The sequence below is a fragment of the Strix aluco genome, chromosome 25, assembly GCF_031877795.1.
Source record: "Strix aluco isolate bStrAlu1 chromosome 25, bStrAlu1.hap1, whole genome shotgun sequence".
NCBI classification, from domain to species: domain Eukaryota; kingdom Metazoa; phylum Chordata; class Aves; order Strigiformes; family Strigidae; genus Strix; species Strix aluco.
The window spans coordinates 6,939,965-6,955,268 of NC_133955.1; the positions used below are offsets into that span (position 1 = coordinate 6,939,965).

General features: G+C 49.6%; 2 protein-coding genes across 2 annotated transcripts in view; one reads left to right on the forward strand and one right to left on the reverse strand.

The window, feature by feature from the left end:
* CR1 (complement C3b/C4b receptor 1 (Knops blood group)) overlaps positions 1-15,304 on the forward strand; it is a 99,538-nt gene that overhangs the window by 9,860 nt on the left and 74,374 nt on the right. Inside the window, 27 exon segments of the mRNA XM_074850317.1 lie at positions 885-1,064; positions 1,365-1,544; positions 2,042-2,224; positions 2,771-2,959; positions 3,251-3,430; positions 3,959-4,158; positions 4,391-4,548; positions 4,812-4,819; positions 5,205-5,284; positions 5,392-5,410; positions 5,859-5,989; positions 6,305-6,506; positions 7,001-7,137; positions 7,269-7,410; positions 7,488-7,550; positions 7,692-7,883; positions 8,513-8,612; positions 9,966-10,048; positions 10,157-10,239; positions 10,506-10,686; positions 12,156-12,223; positions 12,299-12,345; positions 12,720-12,908; positions 13,148-13,266; positions 13,790-14,014; positions 14,132-14,244; positions 15,031-15,250. Of these exon segments, the coding sequence (XP_074706418.1) occupies positions 885-1,064; positions 1,365-1,544; positions 2,042-2,224; positions 2,771-2,959; positions 3,251-3,430; positions 3,959-4,158; positions 4,391-4,548; positions 4,812-4,819; positions 5,205-5,284; positions 5,392-5,410; positions 5,859-5,989; positions 6,305-6,506; positions 7,001-7,137; positions 7,269-7,410; positions 7,488-7,550; positions 7,692-7,883; positions 8,513-8,612; positions 9,966-10,048; positions 10,157-10,239; positions 10,506-10,686; positions 12,156-12,223; positions 12,299-12,345; positions 12,720-12,908; positions 13,148-13,266; positions 13,790-14,014; positions 14,132-14,244; positions 15,031-15,250 (3,672 nt within the window).
* LOC141934740 (uncharacterized) lies at positions 7,260-7,997 on the reverse strand. The gene is made up of 2 exons (XM_074850423.1): positions 7,841-7,997; positions 7,260-7,729 (listed from the first exon to the last, which is right to left on the reverse strand). The coding sequence occupies exons 1-2, from the start codon at positions 7,995-7,997 to the stop codon at positions 7,260-7,262; spliced, it is 627 nt and encodes a 208-aa protein (XP_074706524.1).

Here is a 15,304-nt window from a genome sequence, read left to right on the forward strand (position 1 = left end):
TTCCTTTAAAATCAGGCCTTTTTAGAAACTTCCCCAGCATGTACCGCAGCCCCAGCGCCTCCCCGCAGAGGCATCTGCTGCCCCCCGGCTGCCAGCGTCGCCTTTACACTTTTTTTTTTTTTTTTTAAATTTAATTTAAATTCATGGTGCTTCTCAGCCTATTTTCCAAATCCAAACATTACCAACAGGGTAATGCTACCTAAGCTGGGGCCTGGGGAAGACACATATGAGTGTGGGGATGCTTTTTCCATGGGTATTGGTATCCAAGGCAGCATCGCCAGCGCTGCCCTGGCACGGTGACGCTGCGATTTTATGATTTTAGCAGAGACACGCAGTGCCTTGGTAACCTGCCAGCACCTATTGTAAGGCCTGAGGAAATCCCAGTCATAGCTGCCTTTAGTTTAGTTTTCTCTGTTATTACAGTTTGTGACCAGCCCCAAAATATCTCTCATGAGAGGTATGGTAGCTGGACAAAGAAGTTTTTTTATTGGGACATCAGTGATGTGTGTACGTGATAGAGGTTACGCAGTTGTCGGAGCCTCCTGGTTATTGTAAAGCTGGAGGGGGGCTGCCAGCACCCCAGAGTCACGCCAGCCCTGGGCGTGCAGGTGAGTTGTACTGCAACCTGCTAGAGCAAGGGCTCTTCGGAAAGGGCAGGAACAGCGTTTGATTGTGTGCAATGGAGTCGCTACACATTTGGAGTCCTACTGATGGTGGCTGCTCAAACACACCGATTAACCCTTAATCTCTCTGCCTGAATTGCTGCATTTGTTAAACTGATTTGTTTTCTCTTACTCACCAGACAGAGAAGCAGAGACAGTGGTCGATGTAGCTGTATTCAGTAAGAATAACCCTGAAAATCCCTGGTTTTTGGTGATCCACAGAGGTTCAGTGTCCCGTCCCAGATATCGCACATGGACAGCTGAAATCTGCACAGAACTTCACCTCCGGCAGCACCGCCACGCTCGAGTGCGACGCCGGGTACATGCCCGTGGGTGCCACCACCACCGTGCGGTGCCTGGGCAGTGGCCGATGGTATCCACGGGCGCCCGCCTGCACCCTAGGTATGCACAGATCTCTCTTCTCCTTGCTTTGTCTCCCACGTGTAATTCCCTGCTTGTATTTCACTAAAAGCACGTGCAGGGTTTGCAGGAGAGGGGCTGGAGGACGGGGACCAAGCGAGCTGCACTGTCTGATGTTTGGTGGCAGGGATCGCTGCCATCCCTTGCTTCTTCCCGGGGTTCCTACCCTTCCCGAGGGGCAGGCTGGGCTGCCCAAAGGCAGGGCTCAGCTTTGTCCCCAGAGGGTCTCTGGGGGGACCTCCCAGCTCTGAGGGTCCGTGTTGTCCCCTGCTCTGGCACCAGGTCACTGTCCCTACCCTCCTGCTGTTGACCACGCGGACCGAAATCCTCAGCGCGAGTTTCTAGTCGGGACAACTGTGACCTACTTCTGCAGAGCCGGATACACTTTGCTCCCCGAAGTCTCTCCAGTAACTACTTGCCTTAAAAATTTCACCTGGTCCATAATCCCAAAGCTTTGCCAGAGTAAGTACGTCATTTCCTTTGCTTTGCCAACAAAAGCATCAATTTAATATGGAAATAACATCATTTTCAAAATACCCGCTAGTACTTCTGTGCCATAAGGACTTTCCTGAGCAGTGCTTTGGCTCTCGCTAATAATAATTTTGCTGCTCAAAGGGTAGCATGGCTGAAAAGAAATAGCTGCAACTCACACTGATTGTTTAGCTGTTCAAACAACGATGCAGTGATGCAGCTACTAGCATACCATCCCTTCAGCACAATTTATAGCTAATCACAGGGCTCAGATCCTGCTGCCTTCCAAGAGAAACGGTTGTTGTCACATAATTACCATCCCTGACCATGCCAGGTCTGGTTGGGGATGTCTGTCAGCATTAACAGGCTGCCTGGTAGGCTCACTGGGTCAGCAAGCTGACAGTGGGAAAACACCCCCGTGCGAACGCCTCCTGCTCTCCCCTCCTGACCAAACCATGGAAGCTCTTTCTGATGTGGGTGTTCCTCAGAGATGCAGTGTCCCAGCCCAGTGATCCCCCACGGGAGAGAGATCAGCCCCAGGAAAGCCGAATACACCTTTGGGCACCAGGTGGAATTTCAGTGCGAGCTCGGCTACGTGCTGAGGGGCAGCCAGAAGATCCAGTGTGGGTCTGACGGGACGTGGAGACCCCCCGTGCCATACTGCGACAAGGGTGAGCTGGGAATTGCATCGCTGCAGCGGGTAGGAACAGAGAAAATCGCATAAGCTGAGCATCACTTCTTGGAGAAGGTGGTGTTAGGAGAAGGGGTCCAAGTCACAGCATTAAATGGCTTTAACGTTTTCAACTTCTATCAAAACTGTGGTTGATTAAATGTGTTGAGTAATGGGACTCGCAGCCATTTTCTCACAGGACTGTTTAAGGGGTTTATGACACTCACAATTCCCTGACCCTGTTTATGAGCAGGATCTCTTCTCATGGAAAAGAGGAGGGGATAAGGGAAGGCCAGCTGAAGGGGAGGGGATGGGGACACATGCTGCGGTACTGGGGCCGTGCTGGTGGGTTGGGGTGCTTAGCTGGGTCAGTCTGGGAGCACTGGTAGAGCCAGGGCCAAAGCTGGCAAGACGTGAGGAGGACTTTGAGGAGAGCAGCCCTAAGTATAAACACTGATAACTGGCTTCTCCTGTTACTTCCCTGTACTTCTGTCTCCCTGACCGAATGAAGAAAATCTTAGTTTTTCCTTTCTCTATTCTCTCATAGATTGTGGTCCCCCTCCAAAAATCCTCAACGGGCAGCACTCGGGCATGAAAATGGAGCAGTTCCCCTACGGCTTACAAGTCAAGTACAGCTGCGCGGAGGGTCTGTCCCTCATTGGGGACGCCTCCATCTACTGCACCTCCGACGACGGGGTGAACCTGGCGTGGAGCGGGCCTGCCCCCGAGTGCAGGGGTGAGTCATTTCTCCTGTACGGGATCAGACTGGAGCCAGGACCTGGGCGCAATATTGGTGCTCAGCACAACGGGATTTACAGCGAGCGGGGCTGCCGGGAGATCCCGCTTCCTTCGCAGGCTCGACAGCTCCGCACTGGGGCTGACCCACACGGAAACAGGAGACTCTGGTTCTCCCACACTGATGGCCATCAGGAGGAGCGGCTCTGCCCCGCCTGACCTGGTTCCCCACTGTCCCTGGGGAAGAGCAGCACCCAAAGCCACCGCTCCCACCTCCGCTCTCTCTCCGCAGTGGTTCGGTGCCCCAGGCCCGCAGTCGAGAGGGGGACGATGACTCCGCAGAGGTTCTCGTTTCCCTACGGGGCAGCTGTGTGGTTCTCCTGTGACGAAGGCTTCGTGCTGCAGGGCAATGGCGAGAGCCGGTGCCTGGCCAACGGCACCTGGCACCCTCCCCTGCCCACTTGCCAGCCAGGTGGGTACCAGCCAGGAGCCGAGCCAGCAGCCCCTGCGACGGTGCAGAGAGGTTGGGGTGTAGCGTTACGTAGCTGTGTCTCTCCTTGGGGCTCCACTAGCACCTTCCCCTCCTTGCAGAAGAAACACACTTCCCAAAGCTGATGCTTACCGGGCAATAGCTGAGTTTTTCTCAACAATCCTCTTTAAAGGAGGCTCTAAGACAGGCCAGGAGACACCACTCTTATTGACTTTCTCTTCAGTGCGCTTCTTCCTGACAAACATCGATCTGCAGACCCTTGTGTGGGGATGCCTGGATTGAGATGCTGTCAGAAAACAGCAAACACGTAACACGTCTCAGGGGCTGCTCTGACCTTCACCCTCCCCTCCTGAAGGGCCTGGGGAAGTAACTTTGCTTTAATGGTTTCACATCTCCCCAGATTTAAGTTCACCTGCACCGGCTCAGTCTTCACAAACTTTGTAGGTTTTTTCTACGTACGTAATGCTGACCCTCTTGCTGAGCTGTTTCTGCTGTGGGTTTTCATTTCAGTGCTGTGTCCACGACCACGAGTGGCCAATGGAAGGCTGAAAAGCACTTTGGATGGTAAAATGTGGTACCAAACAAATGCAACTGTTACTTTTGAGTGCCTTCAGGGATATCACTTCTCAGATGATGGAGACACGTCTTTAGAAGACTCTTGGACAGCCACATGCTTGTCTGATGGCAGCTGGACACCGTTGCCCAAGTGTGTAAGTACCACAGTCTGCTGAGTTCCTGGATGGATGCTGCCTGACCTCTAATAGGAAAAATAACTGTTTGAGCTTCTTAAAAGCTTTTGCCTTATGGTATCAATGAGGGATGCAGTCTGCGCTGGGGTAGTGCATGGCAAATGGGGTGGTTCAGGCTCAGAGCTCTCCATCTGCTGCAGTGCAATCTTACATGCTTTTTTCCTGGATTTTGTTTCGGTTTATTTTTTAACAGAAGAAAGAACATGATGCTGATGTGTGTGAAGAGGTTCGTTATATTCAAACGGTCTTTGAATGCGGTGTGCCTATAGCAGAAGTGAAAACTCTGTTGGAGATACAGAAACTGTTTCTGGAGATTAAAAAACTAAAGGTGGAACTAGAAAACTTGAACGAGTGAGTCCTGTAACACACTGTAACGCTCACCTTTCCTCTGGTGAACATTGCAGTTTGTGTAGTCACAGTATCTGTAAGAAGGCGCTCAGTGACTTTATGGTTCATGCTTGCGTGCTGATAGCCAGAGATCTAATAAGCAATGTATGGGAGATGGCTTTTGTCATGGTAGATGATAGAGCACAGAGGGATTTTTGCTCTTTTCCTTAAATCTGACAAGCTTGATTCGCTATTTAACAAAGGTGTTCTTCCTCATTTTATATTAGGAAGCATAGTAAGAAATTAAATTGAGCTTCTTTGAGTCACTGCGTAAACTGTGCTAAGCTGAGAGAGGGGGACTGAAGTTCACAGAAGGAAACTTCTAGCTGAGGTGAGCGGCCGGTGGCTCTTGCTGAAGGTGTTTCTGCAGTAATCTTCCAGCCGGTGGTTTGCACACGTGCCCCACCCTCTGCCCATACCAAACTCAGCCTGTCATAGCATTAGCATACTTTTATCTAGAAATAGTACTGAAGTGAGACTTCAACTACGTGATTTCCTGTTAATCTAGCTCCTGATTTCTAGTCATCTAGTTAAGGGCAGTTACATATGAAGAAGTGTGTTTGTAAAGGCTTTTGTTCGCTTATCCCTGGGTTAAAAGAGGCAACATGTTTCTGGCCCAGCACTGTACCCAACAGATATCAGTGTTGGTGTCATCTTCCACGTTCCCCTTTCTGGCAAGCAAATGCTAAGAATAGATGTTGTAAGTTTAACTGTAGAGAATCAAACAGCAAAGACTGTTCTTATCACTCAGTAAACGATGATCAGTTTATGTCTCTTTGTGATGCAGCAATTACTCCTTCTCTGCAGGATGACAATAAAGATGCAGGTGTAACCACGGGTGTCTTGTAATCTGTCACACTGGCTGTAAATTTAGCAGGTTCCCAGCGTGGTCCAGGGGTGGTTCTGATGGAGAGCTGAGCCCTGGCAGCTTGCGCTGGTCCTCAGGGCACTCGGGGAGCCGCAGCGGGCAGGGCATGGCAGCAGCCATGGCAGGCAGCCGCGGGGCTGAGGGCAGCGCGCTGCTGCCTGGACTCGGTGGGAGAAGGGGCAGCAGTCATCTTTGCAGCGATATATCATTGCCAGAGGCATGTTTTTATGAGTTATTAGAGTTGCTTTAAATGTTGAGCCTGAAGCACAACACCCAGGGAAGAGATGGTATCTCCAATCTTTACACAGAAAGATGCTTTGATAATGCATCCTGAGCTCCACCCTGGTGAGGAGATCTGCAACGAGGGGCACTCCCTGACCCACTCCAGTTGTCCCTGTGCCCCAAGGAGAGCAGGGCTGCACCCTCCTGCTGCGACACCTCGCTCCCCTCCGCCCTGAGCTCACCTGGGACTGCAAACAGAAAGTGTCTCATCTCCCTGCACAAGGCTGGAAGCCCATAAGCATGGATAAGAACTGGGTGTTACATCCCATGTGTATCTAAGAGTGTTTGAGTAGCCATGACTGATGTCAGACAGGATATTTCAGAGTGTTAGTCAGTACACAGATGTATTCGCTCACACCCGTTCCTAATTACAAATGAGTCAGGCAATCAAGAAAAAAATTAAAAAAGGGTAATGCTTTTATTTTTTGTTTCACTAACTCTGCTTACGGAAGATCAGCGCTGCGTTACCTGCCAGCAAATGACTAGGTAGGCATTTTCCTACCCCGGATCCAGCCTGGGGCTCAGTGGGGGTCTTTTCTGCTCTGGTAACATTCGGTAAATCTCTTCTAGTCAGCACTCGCTGCCAGTCTCGGGTCAAATAAAGGGGTTGAGTTATTCCCCCATCCCTTATGGTGGGGCAGGAGGACCAGGAGGCTTTACCTGAGCCTGTGGATGGCAGTTGTCCCCCACGCCTGGCTGCTCTCCGTGTTGCTGCAGGAGGGCTTAGCTCCATGGGTGTTCTGGAAACATTTCCACTGTTCCAGAAGCTTGGGCGAGTCTGCTGAGCTGCATCTCCTCCCAGCTTCAGAAACAGCCCCTTGGAGCCAACAGTGCTTGACACGGGAGCACAGAAATTGCTGCAATGAAGTCTGGAGCACCAGGACGGGGGAAGTACCCAGGGACCCTGAGCTGTGGGGCACCTGCCGGGGCACGGGGATGTGGCCACCCCGTGCTGCTCCTGGCCTTGCTGGGGCTCCTAGGCATGCCTGTGGCTCGCGGTGAGTACGGGGCCATGGGATGCATGGGGAGGACCAACAAGACCTGCCCAGATCCCACTTTGATGCTCAGGGGCTGGAGTGGGTGATGCCACCACCCCCAAGCCTGGGGACCCATTGCTTGATGCTCTGATGGGTGCAGCCCTGCCCAGTGCCTTTGTCCAGAGGGGAAGCCTGGGCCAGCCCAGCCACCCTCCTGGGCTGCTCGTGGGGGCTGAGGAAGGAACCAGGGAACAGGATTCTCACCCGAGGAGGTTTTCTCCTGCTGCAGGTGACTGTGGGCCCCCACCTCGCATGACCCACTCCAGACCCTCCAGCGACGAGCACGCCAGCAGCTTCCCCGTTGGATCCAGGGTGACGTACACGTGCACCGAAGGCGCCATCAAAATCCCCGGGAGGTTGGACACGGTGCAGTGCCTGCCCAGCGCACGCTGGTCAAAGCTGCCCGAGCCCTGTGGCCGTAAATACCTCCTTTCTTTGAAATGCAGCTCCCTCCCCTGTGTTTAAGCTTGGCTTAAAATTTCTACCCCTTACGGCAGCTGCTCTGCCATGGCACCACCCCTCCTGTCAAGGCACAAACCCGCTTCCCTTTGCTGCTGTTCTTCAGAGCTGCCGATGGTGCAGGATCCGTGCTGGCCATGGACGGGGTCAGTCAGACGGTGGCTGGTGTCCGGGATGCTCGTGTGTCTCCCGAGCCCCAGCTGCAGCGTGCGCGGCCCCACGGCACGTGCATGTAACTTCTTATTTCCTACTAACAGCTTTGCCTGTGCCGTTAATGCATCTTCACCTCCGCTTTGCAAAAGATGCAGAACAGCAGCCTGGTAAGAAAAGAGAAGTAACCTGTGATGAATGTGAGGAGCTTTCCAAAAGCACCGTAGTGAGAGCATTTCGGTGATTCCAAGGTTTATTTCACGTGCCTCTGGGTGGGTGGCTCTTTCAGACCCGCTTTCCTTGACTGCCAGGGAGCTGTGGTGCCCCGACGAGGTTGCGGTTTGCTGCCCTGTCCAAGGAGGACGAGAGGATTAATTTCTTTCCTGTTGGGAGCAACGTGAGCTACGTCTGCCGCCCTGGCTATGAGAACACCTCAGAAAGTTCCCCCACCAGCACTTGCCTTGAAAACCTGGCGTGGTCAGAAGCTGCTGAGCTATGCAGGAGTGAGTATCTCTGCTCTGCTCCGCTGTGCTGGCCGAAAAGCAGCTGTGGAGCTCAGAGCAGGTCCGGTAGCTGCTCCCAACCCACGTGCTGAAATGCAGCTGGGTCGTTATCATCCCAATAGCTACTCGCTTAACACAAAATTAGGTGGATATTCCTTGATATTCATATTTAAGAGTGAACAGCCAGAGTATCAATAATGTCCTTTTTTTTTTCTGCTGGCATGAAGAGATCTGGTTTGATTTGTGTGTTAGGAAATACGTTTGCATCTGGACACGGCATATGCAGAGGGCGAATGCCAATTTGCAATTCTAGCACTGAAATTCAGAATGAAGACAAAACATGTTTCTTTGTGAAATCCATGTAATATTAAGACCAATGTGGCAGCAATACATTTGTCACAGTCGAGTAACTCACTGTCAAACTATTGAGATGGAAATACCTCTGCAAATCTCCTCCTCCGCCCTCCTGCGCGATGCTTACGGGGATCCACACCTTCCCCTACACCTCGGCGGTGACACGTGGGAAGTAAAATGTTTTGGGTATAACCCCCCTAAGTCTGTCCCTTCTTTAGCTTTTTTTATTTCCCCATCACTGTGCGTTTTGCTAACACTGGCTCGTCCTCCGGCAGGGAGGTCCTGCGGCGACCCGGGAGTGCTGCCCGGGGGAGGGATGGTCGTTCTTACAGACCTGCAGTTCGGTGCAAGAGTGAAGGTTTTCTGCGAAGATGGGTGAGTCGCGGGGCGATGTGCCCAGCTCCAGTGCACTGGGGCTGGCACTGGAATACAAACTCCAGGCCGCTGTGGTCAGCCTGTGGACAGGGGCTGGGCTGCTATTTCACAATATATCATTCCTACAGCGTGGCTCTGAGTGCACAGCGTGCAGCTGCTTTTCCCACTTGAATTCTGGCTTTGGGCTGGGAAGGAATAGGAGACAGCTGGAGAGAAGGGACCAGGGTCTGAATTTATGGCTGCCTTTTCCTTCAAGTGTCATCCAGAGGAAATTTAACTGACTCGGGGTACCTATCCCAACGGGGCTGGTTGTACTGTCAGTTTATAACTATAGACTTCAAAACAACCTACCTAAAATATTTCAGCTTAACATATTTGAGATATATTGAATAAAAAGGGGTTATGTTGGGATTTTTTAAAATTCAATAATGTTTAGCTAGAAAACTGCAATGAAGCACACTTTCCACCAGTCAGTGAGCTGACTCACGCTTTCTGCCTGCTTTCAATCAGGGTCCAGATGCAGTAGACTGACCAAAATTAAGCTCTTGCAACTCCAGCTAGGATTCCTCCCCCTCTAGCAGGAAATAGCTGGCATCATTTGGCTTGTTCTGCCAGTCTTTGCAGCTGCTTCATATATTAGAGAGGGTTTTTCTCCAGATGTTCCCTTAGGAGGGATTTTGGGGAAATGACAGCATGTCCCACCCTTCTGGGATTCAGCTGATTTTTGGAAATACACATCAGGGTGGAGGGATAATGTTATCTAAGCAATTAGATACTATCGATCACGTCCAAATGATGAATTTTTTTGAACAGGAGGATGTAATTCAGAGATTGGGGAAGGTGTTGGTGCTGTCAGAACAAGATGTATTAACTTCCAGCAAACAAATCCAAAAGTCACTTTAATGAAATGTAGATCCCTATTGCACCCCAGTGGTCCCCACTGGATGTAGTGGTGGAGGCATTTGAATACGACACGCTGAGGGAAGGGATGTGCCATCCAGAGGGGCCTGGGCAGGCTGGAGAGGGGGGACGTGCAAACGTGGAGTTCAACAAGGCCAAGTGCAAGGTTCTGCCCATGGGTCGGGGCAGTCCCAAGCACAAACACAGGCTGGGTGAGGAGTGGATGGAGAGCAGCCCCAAGGGAAAGGACTTGGGGGTGTTAGTGGGTGGAAAACTGACTGTGAGCCAGCAATGTGAAGGAGCTCTCCTCTTAACCAGTGTGTATCTGCACATCGGCTTGCTTTAAAACTGCTTTTCCTACACTCCTGATCATACTGATACTGGAGAAAAAATTTTTTTCTTGGTTTCTGGATAGTTACACAATTTTTTCTTTTCTTGTGTATTTTCACTTAGGTACAAATTAGATGGGAGTCATTTCATCCAGTGTTGGCTTAAAGGAAACAATGTTGAATGGAGTAAACTTCCAACTTGCGAATGTAAGATTAATCCAATGTTACTTTTGACTTCACTCCAGCAGATCCTGCATCCTAATGTCTAGTCCAAACCTGTCTTCATACACTGTGTTTGTTGATACTGTGTGGCAGATCTGTCGCCAACACTGCAGCCGAGAAATACCCATTTTGCTGCTGACACTGTATTTCAGCACTTTTATTCCCACAAGATCAACGTATTTTCTCATGACTTAAGGTAGCAGTGAAGGTGATGGCTTGAGGTTTTGATGAGTCACAAGCCAGAGCATGACAAGTTGCCTGTTTATTTTTGTGATCCTTGGAGTGAGAGGGAGAAAAATGTGGCAACAGAAACACTTCAGAAAGAAGGGAGAGATGATCTAGAGAGAAGGCAATGCTAGTTACCCATCTTCAGTTATCCATAGAGTTTATTCTCTTCAAGAACTCTTAAGAATCATTTCGCATTTTCATTATTTAACTGAAGTTCTTAGCAATACTCATGCTGACCTTCTTTCCTGCAGTAATTACCTGCTCTTCACCTCCCCAAGTCAGCAATGGAAAGCACGATGGCGAGGGCGTAGAAAAATTTCCATATAACTCCACAGTGACTTACAACTGTGACTCTGCCTTCCAGCTCGTTGGCAACGCGAGCATCCGTTGTACGAGTACGGACAAAACAAACGGAGTCTGGAGCGGAGCTGTGCCTGAATGCAAAGGTGGTTTCAGTTGAGTTTAGTATTTATGATGAGTTCAGTGTTTAGTGTGAACCAGCTTAACGTACTGTGATTGCTTAGTACAGGACATGTCTGGTGGAAGTCATACTGCAATTTTAAAGAGAACAAATGCAGTGCTGCTGAAGTGAGTAAGGAATGAACAGGCTGTGCAAGAAAAGGGTAGTGATCCTAGCAATGCTTATTCTTTATACCCTAGAGAAAAGCACATCTGTCAAACTTGGAGCAAAAGAAATGGAGAGGAGTCCTCCTCCCCAAAGTGAGTTGAAATGATTCTACATTAAGTCCCACGTTCCCCAATTTAATTCGCTGCTTTATCACATTTCTATGAAAAAGTCATTCGATGAATTTCACACCGTGATTTTCCTTCTTTTCAGAACCCCGTGGAAATGGCATCCAACCCTCTAAGAAGGCTTTCACGTGGGAAATGAAGCTCAGCCTTTATAAAAAGGCACTCCAAAATACCATCTCCTTCTCCCATTCTTCTTCTTTCTCCAGGACACCAGGTCAGTCCTGGAAGGCTCATTTGGAGTTTGAGGGAACCCATCAGTGTGACTCCCTGGTTATTCCCACTCCTATTCCCATGTTTCTCTTCAGTGTCAAGGACCTGCACTACCTCAGCGTTCAGGTTTGTTGTACCTTTGTACAAAACCCAACACTACTATTCTCCTGGGACCAGCCAAGGATCCGTGTGTCTTCCAAAGTACATGGGGATCTCTGGCATCCTCCCCCAAGCCGGCTGCTTTGAAAACTTTAAACGGTCTAAAGTTGCATCATTTTGTGGAAGTGAGTGATTTTTTTGTTGTGTTCTTCTGTAAGTTTTCTCTGTATAATTTATATTTTTCACTGGTTCGGTATCTGCTTCAAAGCTTTGCTTTGTACGAAACGTATTTTCATTTATCAATTGTTTCCTTGCTTTCGCATCACTACAGATTTTGTTTAACTGATTTTTTGCCATATTGAAAAGCAAGGGATAACTTTGTACCACGTAACTTTTAAGAGTGCTGGGGCTCCTGTCCTCGTTCCGGCAGCGAGAGGCAACGCACTAACACTAACCTTGTTCCACACCAGCGAGGTCGTGGGCAGCCAGGAGAAGCTGGACATGGCAGAAGTGCTGTTACAACAGATTCCCCATCCGCTGCAAAGGATTATTTTACCCATAAAAAGGGTGAGTTTCAGCTGTGTTGAAAACAGTGTGTGGGTGGGAACCATAAGCATGTAATTGTAAGTAATAAAGACAAAACACCCACCGGAGGGTCTCGCTACCCAACTGGAGACTGAATGAAAAGCATTTCTCTGGTGTCAGGGTCAAGCTGAACTTGCCCAGCCTCGAGCCATCAGGTCTTTTGGGTCAAAACCAGAAGATCTGTCACCACTGTTGTGGTATGTGTCAACCCACACAGCCCGGGGCTGTTACACAAATGTGACGAGGCTGGTGCCTAAACCCAGGTCCAGAAATGCCCCCATGCAGGTGTAGTGTGGCCAGGAGGGATTTTCCCCATTGCTCCAACATTTCTCAAAGGTGGGGTTTGTTCCAACCTGTTAGCATTGCCAGGATGACGGCTCAAAACCCCAAGGTATTTGTCTGGACTGGTAAGCAAGGAATCAAACAATCCCCCTTGTGGCGTTAAAGGCAGGGTAACAGGGCTGCGCGGTTGGGCACTTGTGGAAGTGTCTGTAGGAAAGACGTTGCAGTGGTATCAGTGGATGAAAAGGGCTCCAAGCAGGCTTTGCAGGCCTCAAAGGAGATGAAGTTTGGTGACGTTGGACCCTTGGTAGGAACACATGAAGGCTAGAAGCATCCTAGATCATATAATGTGGAAGGGAAGGGGAAAACTTTGTCCTTTGTTTTTGCCTAAAAGTTTTTGGTTTGCTCTATTATGTAACTTCAGAACGAAGATTGATTTAAAAATCTCTTCCTGTTGTTCTTTCTTTTTTTACTCTTGTCATTCTTGGCACTTCTTCAGGAGATCGTATCAAAGCAGCAGCTTGACACATGATCTAACCTCTGCGAAACGCCGCTTTGCGTTGTGCTTCAGGAACTTGACTCTCCTGCCCCAAAACACGGGTCCTCTAAAATCAGCCCCTCGGTGCCAGAAGGCTGGAGCAAGGGATGCGATGGGGAAAAGAGAACAATACCCCAAAACAGCTCTAATGTTTGAAGGAGGAACTAGTTTGGGCCTTTCTAAAGTCAGTGCTAAAATTCACCCCCAAACTGGACGGGTTTTTTAAAATCTGGGCAGAAACCTTAACTCTCCTTGAAACCACAGCTGGGCTGATCTTCATGTGAACATTCCTTTTCCCCAGGCTGCATATATGGCCCCCGGGAATGGCACAGAAGGATTCATCTGCAGCTTTGAAGCAGTTTATTTGTGATGGGTCTGCCCTCCTCCAGTGATGCCGTGACCAAGGCACCCCCGTGGAAGAAACCCTGGGCGGAAGCATTTGCTCTTCCCTTGCATGACAGCAAAGACAGCTGGCACGTGCTGCTCTTCCTGCCATCTCACTGCAGATGTAGACAAGACATGCAGTTAAATGCCCTATCTAAATATTTTGTTAGCTTTTCAAACAAAAATAGCCCTGTAAGAATAATGCATGCAGACCCTTCGCCGTGTTCTGTTTCTAAAGCGCCCCCTGCAATGGTCGTACTTGTCAGGACATTTCAACTTGGCTTTAAAACAAAGAATAAGCTCGATCAGGTCTGTCCCATGTGCATGTACAAAATGTGGTATTTTAATTGTGATATGTTTTAATGTTCCAAGAAATCAACTGAAAATTACCTGTGCAAGAGTTGGCTAATTCCCATAGTTCCTTCTCCCATTTGAGTTTTTCTCTCTTTCAGCAATTTCCTCCTAACATCCCGAATCCAGTTACGGTTCCCTACTGATCTGACCAGCCTTTTTTTCAGGCTGGGGGTGGGAAACCAGTGTTGCTCAGAAACTCCTCAGGCTTTCTGCAGAATTTCTGACAGAGCTCGGTTATGTCACAACCTGCTTGACTTGGTGTTTCCACAACCGCACATTTCCTTGCTCGCTAGCAACGCTGACCTGCTGCCATAACAGTCACTGTAAATACACAGACTCAGGACAGGCTGTAAAGGGCCCAAATCTCTCCACTGGGCTGAGCTGCTTCCTCAATTTACCAGGAATTTCTGGCTGTAGCAGATACACCTATGCCAGCTGCCAGCAGGGTTGTGCTGAAAGCAAAATGCTGACTTCTCCGTCTTGCAAAATTAAGTGCCCATTTCTTTCAGGAAATCATAGTACTTTACACGTTAAATTGAATGTTGATCTTTATATCTTCAGTACTTTAAGCACTTTCTTTAGCAAAAGCTTTTCTTGTACCAGACAAGTTCTTTGCCGTTTATATTTCTGTTCAGACTACATGAAAGATAACAGCCACGAGCGGTCTGGGTATCTACTAATCTCATACTGTAAAGGAGCTACTTCTGCTTTCCAGATGGAGGAAGGCAGCTCTGTAACGCTGCAGGCTGTGAGCACAGCGACCACACACAGACACAGAGGGGTAACTGCTAAATACACTCTCCAGTGTTGTCCTACTGCAACAGGGAGATTGGAAATGTCAGGTTGATGCTGTTGGCTGCTTACCATCCTTGTCCTACACAGTACACTAATTGCCTTATATTTAGGTGCCTTTCTGGGGTTTTATTTACATTTAGGAATAAATGGTAATTGTTTATCAAGAATAGCCTGTGGATTCAACTGCCTGCTGTTCCATTTTCATATTTCATGCTCTTTTCAGGAAGGTGTCGGCTTTTAGAGATATCTCAATAATGGTCAGATTTGCTGTTCAATCAGTTCTTTATCAACACTCATTTATTTTCTAAATGGCAAAGAGAGAAAGAGAGAAATCAATCCATGTGGTAATGTCTGGGCATGTGTTTGGAGTAAGTGGTCTGAAAAAGAAAGCTGGAGCAATGGAGACCTCCCTTGAGCCTCTTTACCCATCCTGGTCCTGATTTCTGCTGCCCTGCTCAGCCCCAGAGAGGCTCTGGGGGCCGTGGGTGATGCCCCCGGCCTGCACGGGGATGGCAGGAGCGCGGGGAGCGGGCCAGGAGCTGAGGGCAGGTTTCTCTGGAAAGCCAAGAGCAGCTCCAGCAGCTCAACCCTTGTTTTCGCTGGCTGGTTTTGCTGGAAACCTCCCACTGTTCCAGCCGCAGCCTGGCAGCGTGGGCGCACAGAGCAGCACGGGACAGGCCTCCCCTCCGTCCCTGCTTTCACTTTTGCTCTCACCATCTGCTTGGCCTGATTTCTGCAGCATGGGGAAGGGATGTCAGAGCAAGATAAAGCAAGTCGGCCTCAGCTGCTCCACCTGAGTGGGCGCAGAGCTGCTATCACAGGGCTCAGCTGCTGGGGCAGCTCCTGCTCGCGAGGTTTCGGTGCTCAGGCGGTCACTGGGGCAATACGGGACAAAACGGGACAGCAAACGTGGGTGGCAGAGGGACGGGGGGGTACAGATGTCTCCTGCCTGGCCCCAGGTAGGAAAGCAGCCTGGTTCAAGGGGTTAATTGGAACTCTGCTAGCAAGGGGAT